Source organism: Nematolebias whitei, chromosome 10 (genome assembly GCF_014905685.2).
Source record: "Nematolebias whitei isolate Nwh7 chromosome 10, NemWhi1, whole genome shotgun sequence".
NCBI lineage: Eukaryota > Metazoa > Chordata > Actinopteri > Cyprinodontiformes > Rivulidae > Nematolebias > Nematolebias whitei.
This window is the reverse complement of record NC_056507.1, coordinates 48,925,937-48,938,267: the sequence shown is the minus strand read 5'-3', so window position 1 is coordinate 48,938,267 and position 12,331 is coordinate 48,925,937. Positions and strand designations below refer to the sequence as shown.

At 43.7% G+C, this 12,331-nt stretch overlaps 1 protein-coding gene across 1 annotated transcript in view; it reads left to right on the top strand.

The window, feature by feature from the left end:
- The window catches only part of spg11 (SPG11 vesicle trafficking associated, spatacsin), a 413,741-nt gene that overhangs the window by 90,797 nt on the left and 310,613 nt on the right, over positions 1–12,331 (top strand). Inside the window, exon 10 of the mRNA XM_037683759.1 lies at positions 9,925–10,076. Coding sequence (XP_037539687.1) covers positions 9,925–10,076 — 152 coding nt within the window. The remainder of the gene's footprint in view (positions 1–9,924; positions 10,077–12,331) is intronic.

The window sequence follows — 12,331 nt, the reverse complement described above, 5'->3', positions numbered from 1 at the left end:
AGTGGATAGATGGATGAATGAAATGATTGATGGATGGATGATGGATGTAGGGCTGAAACTAACGATTATTTAAATAAACGATAAATCTGTCAATCATTTTTTGTTTAATCCCCCCCCCCCCCCAAAATGTTTTAATTTCCACCTCTTTAGTCCAAAATTGAATATTTAACTGACTTAGCAAATCGCACATAAAACAGGTTGCTACTTGACTGTTGTTAGTAAAGTATTGAATAATAATAATAATAATAATAGTTAGTCACATAGCTTCAATAAAAAACAAAAATATATACAAATGTATCTTTATACCTGCACAATAAGTAGCTACTTTGTAAAATGTGTCCTTGAGGAAAGAGTGTAACCTGGATTAACCTGGATTAAAGTGTGGATCGTTGTAGGGAAGCCTTCATCTTCCACCATCGACAGAGGCCTTGTGTCAGTGACGATCATGTTCAGGATGCTTTCAGTGAAGACAGCTGCTGCTGTGGTGTCCATCATGAAGTGTCAATGTTTGTTGTTGTAAATATGTTTTATAGCATAATTTACAGAAACTCAAGAAATGCCTTGTTTCACTTACAGTGTTGGGCTCAGGCAAGTGCTGTATTTTTCAACCTATAAGTCACAGTTTATTCATAATTTACATGCCCTGCGACTTATAGGCCGAAGCAACATATTTATGGATTTTTTCCCATATTTATAAGCCATTTTTTGGCTGAGATATGACCATTTCCATTCATTCTGACTGAATAAATAAATGAATTAGAGAGTACATCTTTCAGCCACTTGATGGCAGCAGAGTCCTGCCATAGCCTCCCCACCTTGGTTCTGCTCGCTGCTTGGACCGACCGTCAATCCAGCTGCAACACCCCGGCGAAATGCAGCAAATTGACCATTAAAGTAAATTTATTAAGCAAATGTTAGACTGAGACAACTTTGCTATAATTTCGAGCAAATAAATAACTGTTTAGGTGCTTTTCTTGTTAATTTTTGGCGTAACGAGCCCCATTCCTCCTTTTTTCCTCCCTGTCTGCACGCTCCCAGGAGCACCTCAGCAGATAAACTTGTCTTTGAAATGCAGCTGATTTGACTATCAAAGTACATTTATTAAGTAAACGTTATATTGATACACACATTTAATATAATTTTCATCAAACAAATTGTTTTTAAGTGTTAAATTTGTTAAATTCTTGTTAAAGTCCTCCTGTGCACGCTCCTGCGGCTGCCATTCAGCAGCCCATCCATTTTTGGCACAACACTGGCCCACATTTCAGGGTTGTCAGTGGTGACTCGTAACAATCGCGATGCGTCAGCGTTGACACATAATAGATGCGACGTATATGGCGAAGCGACATATTTATGGATTTTTCCACTTTATTAGACAAATATGGACTGATGCGACTTATACAGCGGAGCAACGTGTACGGCAGAAAATACAGTAAGTAAGGCAAAGAGCAATTAAACACACACAAAATAATTACACACAATTGAGTAGATGTAATAAATTACTTTAATTCCTGTTTAAATGCAGTTCATCCTTCCATACAATGCAGTGTCTTCACTCAGAATTTCACAGCAAATTAAAACGTGAAGCTTAATCATGAAATCATTACCATCTCTGACTCTGACATGTTTATGTTTCACCATGCTGCTCCCATCATGCCATGTCATCACTTTTGCAAAGCTTGCATGTTGCACATTTTTTAACTTTGTGAAGCGTGAGGTGCTCCCACACTTTTGAGGACTTGGGTCGAACAGTTTTCTCGGCGTCAGTCCTTTGTAAAATTTACTTAATTTCCTTTGAAATCACCGCCTCTGCTCTGCTTCCACCTTCTGCCTCGCTCCGTTCAACTCTCTCTGCAGTTTTTTTTTTAAATTTTTTATTTACTTTATTTAGTCAGCCAGCATTGACAATGTTCTGCAGGTTAACAAAACGGCTCTACAACATGGTGAAACATGCATAATTGTGCGACACAACAAATCGATAATGAAATTTGTTGCCAACACTTTTAATAATCAATTTTTATGGATTTTTATTGATTCGTTGTTGCAGCCCTAGATGGATGGATGGATGGATGGATGGATGGATGGATGGATTGGAATGATGGATGATGGATGGATGATTGATGGATTGGATGGATAATGTTTGTATAGTGATTAATGGATGATTTGATTGATGGATGGATGGATGATGTTTGTATAGTGGATAGATGGATGGATGGATGAATTGGAAGAATGTGCCAGCCACTAGGGAGCACAAACCAGTGTATCTCTTTAGTGTATCTCTTGTGCCGGTCCCAAGCCCGGGTAAATGATCAGGTTTGTGTCAGGAATGGCATCCAATGTAGAACACTGTTGCCAAAACCATAATCTGACATCATCAAAGCAAAACCATACTGGATCGGTCGAGGCCTGGGTTAACAACGACTGCCACCGGTGCTGTTGACAAACAGGGTGCCGGCAGAAATTGTGCTACTGTTAGTGGAAGACCACGAGGAGGGAAACGTGTCAGGAGACAGAGGAGAAGAGGAAAGTGAAGAATGTAGGACTGAGGGTTGCAACTCTAAATGTGGGGACAATGACAGGCAAAGGTAGAGAGCTGGCTGACATGATGCAGAGAAGGAAGGTAGATGTTTTATGTGTCCAAGAGACCAAGTGGAAGGGCAGCAAGGCTCGCAGCATTGGAGCAGGGTTCAAACTGTTTTACCATGGTGTGGATAGAAAGAGAAATGGAGTAGGGGTGGTCCTCAAGGAGGAGTTGGCAAAGAATGTAGTAGAGGTGAAGAGCATGTCAGATAAGGTGGTTTGCCTGAAGGTAGAAGTAGAAGGTCTGATGTTAAATGTCAGTGGTTATGTTCCACAGGTTGGATGTGATGGGGAGGAGAAAGATACATTTTGGAAAGATCTGGATGAAGTGATAGAGAGTATTCCCAGGAAGGAGAGAGTGGTGATGGGAGCAGACCTGAATGGACATGTTGGTGAAGGAAACAGAGGGGGTGAGGAAGTGATGGGTAGGTTTGGTGTCAAGGAAAGAAACCAGGAAGGACAGATGTTGGTGGATTTTGCCAAGAGAATGGAAATGGCTGTAGTTAATACCGCTTTCCAAAAGAGGGAGGAACATAGAGTGACCTATAAGAGTGGAGGAAGGAGTATGCAGGTCGACTACATTCTGTGTAGAAGAGGAAACCTGAGGGAGACTGGAGACTGTAAGGTTGTGGCAGGGGAGAGCGTGGCCAGACAGCATCGGATGGTTGTGTGAAGAATGACTGTTGTTGTGAAGAAGAGACAAAGAGTAAAATCAGAGAAGAAGACCAAATGGTGGAAGTTGGAGAAGCAAGAATGTTGTGAGAAATTCAGAGAGGAGCTGTTAAAGGCTCTGGGTGGTAAGAAAGAGCTTCCAGATGACTGGACTACTACAACAGCAGTAATTATAGAGACAGGTAGGAAGGTACTTGGTGTGTCATCTGGACAGAGAATGGCTAAGGAATCCTGGTGGTGGAATAGTGACATGCATGATGCCGTTCGAAGAAATATGACAATGAGAGGACTTAAGAGAGGAGACAGGAATATAAGGTGATGGGATGTAGATCAAAGATTAAGGTAGCTAAGGCAAAGCACAAGGTGTACGATGAGTTGTATGGGGGACTGGACACTAAAGAGGGCGAGAAGGTCTTGTACCTATTGGCAAGACAGAGGGATCACGCTAGAAAGGATGTGCAGCAGGTTAGGCTTATTAAAGATAGGAACGGTAATGTTCTAACAAGTGAGGAGAGTGTGACGGGAAGATGGAAGGAGTACTTTGAGGAGCTAATGAATGAAGGGAATGAAAGAGAAAGAAGAGTAGAGGTCATATAAACTGTGGACCAGGAAGTGGGAAAGATTAGTGAGAGTGAAGTCCGGAAAGCTCTGAAAAGAATGAAGAAGGGGGAAGGCAGTAGGACCTGATGACCATTGGAGGTTTAGAAATGTCTTGGAGAGATGGCAGTGAGGTTTTTGACTCAAATATTCAATGGCATATTTGAGGGTGAGGAAATGCCTGAGGAATGGAGAAAAAGTGTGCTGGTGGCCATGTTTAAGAACAAGGGTGATGTACAGAGTTGGAGCAACTACAGGGGAATTAAATTGATGAGCCACACGATGAAGATCTGGGAGAGAGTTGTGGAAGCAAGACTTAGACGAGAGGTGACTGTGAGCAGCAGTATGGTTTCATGCCAAGAAAGAGCACCACAGATGCCATCTTTGATTTGAGAATGATGATGGAGAAGTACAAAGAAGGTAAGGAAGAACTCTATTGTGTCTTTGTGGATTTAGAAAAAGCATATGACAGAGTGCCAAGAGAGGAGGTGTGGTATTACATGAGGAAATCTGGAGTGACAGAGAAGTATGTTAGACTGGTACAGGACATGTATGAGGACAACGGGACAGTGGTGAGATGTGCTGTAGGAGTGACAGATGGCTTCAAGGTGGAGGTGGGAGTGCATCAAGGATCGGCTGTGAGCCCCTTCTTGTTTGCTCTGGTGATGGACTGACTAACAGATGAGGTCAGGCAAGAATCCCTGTGGACTATCATGTTTGCAGATGACATTGTGAACTGTGGTGAGAACAGGGAACAGGTGGAAGAGAACTTGGAGAGGTGGAGGTATACACTTGAAAGAAGAGGAATGAAAGTCAGCCATAGTAAGACAGAGTACATGTGTATGAATGAGAGGAAGGCCGGTGGAACAGTGAGGCTACAAGGAGCAGAGGTCCCAAAGGTGCAAGACTTCAAGTACTTGGGGTCCACTGTCCAGGAAAATGTAGAATGTGGTAAAGAGGTGAAGAAAATAGTCCAGGCAGGATGGAGTGATGGAGAAAAGTTTCAGGAGTGATTTGTGACAAAAAGGCATCAGCAAAGGTCAAAGGAAAAGTTTACAAGACAGTGGTGAGACCAGCTATATTGTATGGTCTGGAGACAGAGACAAAAAGACAGGAGAAAGAACTGGAAGTGGCAGAAATGAAGATGTTGAGGTTCTCCTTAGGAGTGACAAGGTTGGATAAGATTAGGAACGAGATCATCAGAGGTACAGCACATGTTGAACAACTGGGAGATAAAGTTAGGGAGGCCAGACTGAGATGATTTGGACATGTCAAGAGGAGGGACTGTGGGTATATTGGTAGAAGAATGTTAGAAATGCAGCTGCCAGGATAAAGACAAAGGAAGTCTAAAGAGGAGATATATGGATGCAGTTAGAGAGTACATGGAGGTAGTTGGAGTGAGGACATAGGATGCAGAGATGGCTGTGGCGACCCCTGAAGAAGGATCAACCTAAAGAAGAAGAAGAAGAAAGAAGTCGATAAATGGATGATTGGATTGCTGGATGGATATTGTTTGTACAGTAGTCCCTCATTTACCACGGGGGATCCGTACCCTGACGACCCGCTATAAGTGAAAAACCATGAAGGAGGAATAGTAGTACAAGTAGTAAGTAGTAGTTTATTTTATATATATATATATATATATATATATATATATACAGTGCCTTGCAAAAGTATTTGGTCCCCTTGAACTTTTCAACCTCTTGCCACGTTTCAGGCTTCAAACATAAAGATATAAAATTTTAATTTTTAGATGAGATGTTTCTAATTTTAGTGATATTATGCAGGTGGAAGAAGGCAGTTATAGTAACGTTTTTAATGTGGGGGATAAAAGACATGTCCTGATCAAAAATAACACCAAGATTTTTAACATTAGAGCTGGAGGCCAGATTAATGCATCTAAGGAGGGAGAAAGACTGAAAAATTCATTATATGATCAGCTGCAGCAAGTGCTAAATAATTTTAAATAATTTATTTTAAATAAAAATTTCATGCCAATCGTGTGGCTTATCCATCAATAAGCCAATTGTTTGTCATGTCCAATCTTATGTTGAAAAACTGTGATAGAGCAAGTCCGTGATAAACGAACCATGAAGTAGCGAGGGACTACTGTATAGTGTTTAGATGGATGATTGGATTGCTGGATGGATGGATGGTTGTTGATGTTGAAGTGCCAGTTCTCTGCTTGTGTATGATCGCCAAACATTGTTGGATCTTCGTCTCTCTGCCAAGGATTTAGTGAAATTCGACACTGATTGTGGTGTTCACACGACGTTTCAGCAGTTTTCCTTCACCAGTCGGACACCTGCTCACCTCTGCCACACCCACGCTCCTCTCCCTCGGCGTAAACGCCGGCGCCGCCGGGGTGAACGCAGCGGACGACTGTTAAAGATTAAAGCTTTCTTGGCACGATTTCCTGTGGTCTCCCGGAGGAGAAATGGAGTGGTACCTGGTCTCTTTCTGAGCCCGCGGTCGCTGGACCCTGCTGACAGCTGGCTGGTGTGTGCTGTCAGTTCGGATGACGTGGTCTGCCCCCGCGGCCCCTGCTCTCCCCGTCCTCGCCGGCGTGGTGTAAATCCCCGCCATCTACGAGCCCTGCGTCGGGCTCCACAGACAGCTGCAGCTTCGGATGCACCGGCCCCTGCCAGGTTTGGCCTTGTTAATGCAAGATCACTGTCAAATAAAACTTTCATCTTGAGGGATTTCTTCATGTCCCGTGATCTGGATTTTCTCTGCGTAACGGAGACATGGCTGAGAACCGGCGAGCCCACCGCTCTTATTGAACTGTCACCACCTGATTGCTGCTATTTTAATTCCCCGCGCCTGTCGGGTCAGAAAGGAGGAGGAATAGCAGTTGTTTTTAAAAATGATTTTAAATGCCGGCAGATCAGCCTGCAGTCTTCTTTTACAAGTTTTGAACACTGCTCATTTGAAATCGGCCGCGCTCGTGTTGTCTTGTGTGTCGTCATCTATCGGTCACCCAAGCACAATAAGGATTTTATAAATGACTTTTCAGAATTTCTGGCTGACATCCTGCCCAAATATGATTACCTTCTCATTCTTGGAGATTTTAATATTTGCGTCTGCTGCCCAGAAGAGCCGATCTCCAGGAGCTTTTTAAATGTTATTGACTCTTTTAACTTTGTGCAGTCTGTGTCTGGTCCTACTCATGAACTCGGGCACACACTTGACTTGGTCCTGTCTCATGGTCTGGATGTTTCCAACTTGGACATATGTGATGCTGTTTTTTCAGATCATATGCCCATCCTATTTGACATTCCCACTCACTGTCCAGTTAAAGTGCGTGCTCCTCCTCAGCGCTGTCGCATGTTTAACTCCTCCTCTCCAACCTTGTTCTCCTCCACTTTTCTTGGTCTCTGCGAGGATAACTCTAAAGACTCTCTTTGTTTAAATATTGATGAACTGGTTTCCAGCTTCCACTCTGTCTGTTTACAACCACTGGACACGATCGCTCCTTTGAAGAACCGGCGCACCAAACCTACCCCCGAACCCTGGCTGGGTGACGTCACGCGCGCTGCCAGGCGCGAGTGCAGAAAAGCGGAGCGCAGGTGGAAAAAGGACAGATTACATGTTTCTTTTAATATTCTCAAAGAGAGTCTGTTACATTATCAGAAAACTGTAATAGCCGAGAAGAACAAATATCTCTCAGGCATAATTTCTTCTAACTGTAACAACCCCAGAGTTTTGTTCAAAACCATAGATATTGTTCTCCATGCTCCCAAGTCTGTTGGTTTTGATGCCTCCACTGAAATCTGTGAAAGTTTCCTCCACTTCTTCACTGATAAAATTGTGTCAACCAGAGCTTGTATTTCTCAGCCTTCCTATGATCCTTCTGTTCCTCTACACCACTCATCTGTTTTGGATCAGTTTGAGCCGGTGTCCTTCTCTTTTCTACAGGACACAGTTGATCATATGAGGCCCTCTGGTTCTCCTGCAGACTCCATCCCACCTCGTTTGTTTAAGGAGGTATTTTCCACTATTGAACCAAGAGTACTTCAGATTATCAATAGCAGTCTTTCCTCTGGTATAGTACCTGAGGCTTTTAAACATGCATTTGTACGCCCTCTACTCAAAAAAACAGGTCTTGACCCCTCTCTCTGCTCCAATTTCAGGCCTATCTCTAATCTCCCATTTATTTCAAAACTATTAGAGAAGGTTGTCTACAACCAGTTGTTACCATTTTTAGAGGACCATGGTATCACTGAGCCGTTTCAGTCTGGGTTAAAAGCCCGCCACAGTACAGAGAGTGCACTTTTGAGGGTTTCAAATGATATATTCTTGTCCACAGACTCCGGAAAGTCTGTTGTTTTAGTGCTCTTAGATTTGTCTGCTGCATTTGACACTGTTGATCACAGGATTTTAATCTCTCGTCTTGAGCACTGTGTGGGCATCAGGGGTGTCGCCCTCAATTGGTTTCGGTCGTATTTAACCAATAGGAGTTTCTGCGTAAAAATCGACAATTTTATGTCTTCCACATGGTGTCCCCCAGGGCTCAATCCTTGGCCCTCTTTTATTTGCCCTTTACTTACTCCCCCTTGGCTCGATTTTTAGGAAGCATGGCATTTTATTTCACTTTTATGCTGATGATTGCCAGATCTATTTTCCCATGGCACAAAACAACACAGTTCAACAACTTACACACTGCCTTAATGATGTTAAGACATGGTTCTCTCTTAACTTCCTTAGTCTAAATGAGAACAAGACTGAAGTTATGATGTTTGGACCAAGTTGCCGTCCCTCTCCCAGCATAGATCTTGGCTCACTGTCATTGTATCTCAGGGACTGTGTCACCAATCTGGGGGTGAAGTTTGAGTCTGATTTTAAATTTGAAAAACAGATCAGCAGTGTTGTTCAGACAAGTTTTTATCAGCTCCGCCAAATAGCAAAAGTGAAACCAATCCTAGCAAGACCTGACTTGGAGAAATTAATTCATGCTTTTATCACAGCTCGTCTTGACTACTGTAATGCGCTGTATGCAGGCATTAGCCGGACGTCTCTTGCTCGTCTGCAGCTTGTGCAGAACTCTGCTGCTCGCCTGTTAACTCAGGCTCGTAGGCGCGAGCATATTACTCCCATCCTGGCGTCCCTTCATTGGCTCCCTGTGCACTACAGAATTAATTTTAAGCTTTTGCTGTTTGTTTTTAAATGTCTGAACAACCTTGCCCCACCATATCTGTCTGAGCTGCTTCAGCCTTACTGTCCACCCCGATCCCTACGATCAGCTGATCAGCTGCTGCTGACAGTCCCTAAAACTAGGCTGAAGCTCAGAGGTGACAGAGCGTTTGCTGCTGTTGCTCCCAGGTTGTGGAACACTTTACCCTTGAGTGTCAGACAGGCCTCCTCTCTTCCTGTTTTTAAATCTCTTTTAAAGACACACTTTTATTCTTTGGCTTTTAACACGTGATCTTATCTTTTATGGCTTTTTAATACACCTGCTGTGAAACTGGTATGTGAATGGTTTTTATGTTTCTTTGTGTATGCTTTGTATGTTTTTATTGTTTTGTTTGTTTTTATTGTGCAGCACTTTGGCTACTCTTGTGGTTTTTAAAATGTGCTATATAAATAAAGTTGATTGATTGATTGATTGATTGATGGTGGTTTGTTTACTTGTCTTCAGAAAGTTGTAGCTGTAGCTCAGTGACTGTATAGTGGATAGATGGATGGATGGTTGAAATGATGGATGGCTAGATGGATGGATGGTTGAAATGTATGGATGGATGGATGAAAAGATGAATGATGATGGTGGGGGTTTTTTTGTCTTAAGACAGTTGTAGCTGTAGCTCACTGTTTGATTGTATAGTGGATATATGGATGGATGGATTGGAATGATGGTTGATGGATGGATAGGATGGATGATGGATGGATGATGGTGTTTTTTCCCCTGTTTTTAGACAGTTGTAGCTGTAGCTCACTGTTTGATTGTATAGTGGATATATGGATGGATGGATTGGAATGATGGTTGATGGATGGATGGATTGGGATGATGGATGGATGATTGTGATTAGTTTACCTGTCTTCAGACAGTTGTAGCTGTAGCTCAGTGTTTGTTTGTAGACAATCAACCAGACATCCTGAGCTGCGTGGTCATCTTGGAGCGGTACATCACTGAGTTGAGGAGCTACATGAAGAGGTTCCCCTGGTCCAGTACCGGCGCTGCTCCTCAGGGTGGGGTGGAGGCAGAAGAATGGCATAAACTTCCAAGCAAGGTCACCTTCAGATACATGTTCACATTAGACACAACATATTAATGATTTTTGACTAAATAAACTAGTTATATCTGAAAGAGTTCAATCTGGTCCTCTGGACATTCAACAAAACGAAACAAAGCAAAAACAACAACAAAAAAATGTAGATACGTTTCGTCTTTCATCCGAAAGACTTTCTCAGTCTGAGGTGCTGTATTCAGCTCAGTCTCTTAAATAGAACCTTTTCAGAGTGGATCAACCAGTTTGCTGCTGACAACCAAAACCAGCTGCTCACATGGTCAAGAAGAACCATCAGCCTAACAATGGATCATTAGCACCCTGATGGCTGTTTACTGTTCACAGAGGGCTGAGTGATACTAGCAATCACAGCATTGTAAGAAGGGGACAGTTGAACCCGGAGGCCTCCACCCCTGTTTAATGATGGACGATTTCTTTTCAAAAAGATGGCCTCCTTTACTCCTCTCTCAAACCATCGTTCCTCTCTGTCCAGGATGTGAACATCTACACTCATCTCCAGGCCAGCGGTCACTCTTTCATGGATGAAGATGTTCACATCCTGGATAGAGAGGAACGATGGTTTGAGAAAGGAGTAAAGGAGGCCATCTTTGTGAAAAGAAACCGTCCATCATTAAACAGGGGTGGAGGCCTCCAGGTTCAACTGTCCCCCTCTTACAATGCTGTGATTGCTAGTATCACTCAGCCCTCTGTGAACAGTAAACATCCATCAGGGTGCTAATGATCCATTGTTAGGCTGATGGTTCTTCTTGATCATGTCTGATCTTGTCGTGGTTCCCCCGTTGATGTATATATAGAAGCAAGATGGCCGCGCTCAGAGCAGTTGCAGCTTCACAGGCTCCCGGTACCATCCCAGTTTTTAGAAGTTTTGATATTGACTCTGTGCCTGACTCCGCGCGATTTATGCGTGTGAACTATAGCCGAACCGAACTGATGAGAATAGGAGCGGATTTGCCACGAAATATAGCAGAAATCAGCGACAAACTCAAAACTACGCTCGGCAGAATGCAGATCTTAAAGTCATCTACCTGGAAAAAAGCTCTACAGTGACTGGTCTGAATGACTATCGGCCAGTGGCCCTAACCCCGATAGTCGCTAAATGCTTCGAAAAACTGGTCATGACTCACATCAAAACAACCATCAACATCAACGAGGACCCTCATCAGTATGCATACCGTGAGAACCGATCAACAGAGGATGCAATCTCCTCTGTGGTCCACACTGCACTCAACCACCTGGAGCAGAAAAACTCTTACGTCCGTATGCTCTTTGTGGACTTCACATCCGCCTTCAACACCATGATCCCCCAAACCCTGATGGACAAACTATCCACACTAGGACTAAGCCCCTCCATCTGCAACTGGGTACTAGACTTTTTAACAAACAGACCACAGTTAGTGAGGATCCACAACCTCTCCTCCTCCACCATAACCCTCAGCACTGGCTCTCCTCAGGGATGTGTGTTGAGCCCCCTCCTGTTTACTCTGCTCACATATGATTGTGCAGCTACCCATCCAGGCTGTCACATTGTAAAGTTTGCAGATGATACAGCGGTGGTGGGATGCATCACAAACAATGATGAGTCCAGCTACAGGCAGGAGGTGGAACACCTGGAGAGCTGGTGCAGAGAGAATAACCTTCACATCAATGTGAAGAAGACAAAGGAGATGATTGTGGACTTCAGAAGGAACAAAAACACCTACACCCCCCTGAACATAAGAGGATCTGCGGTGGAAGTGGTCTCCAGCTACAAGTACTTGGGTGTACACATGAATGACAACCTCAGCTGGAGCAACAACACCACCAGCCTGATCAAGAAAGCTCATCAGAGACTCTACTTCCTCAGACGGCTGAGGCGAGCTGGTCTGGGAAGCTCAGTCCTCACCTCCTTCTACAGGTGTGCAGTGGAGAGCATCCTGTGCTCGAGCATCAATGTGTGGCATGGAGGCTGCACAGCTGCAGAAAGAAAAGCTTTGCAGAGAGTGGTGAAGGCTGCACAGAAATCTGTTGGAATCAGTCTCCCCACCATCACAGACATCTACACCTCCAGATGCAGGAAGAGGGCCACCTGCATCATGAAGGACCCCACCCACCCAGCACACACACTTTTTGCCCCACTCCCCTCAGGAAGGAGGTTAAGGAGCATTAAGTGTAGAACCACTAGACTGAGGAACAGCTTCTACCCTGAGGCTGTTAGACTCATGAATCTCTAACCAGAATAATCACTGTGAAAAAAATCA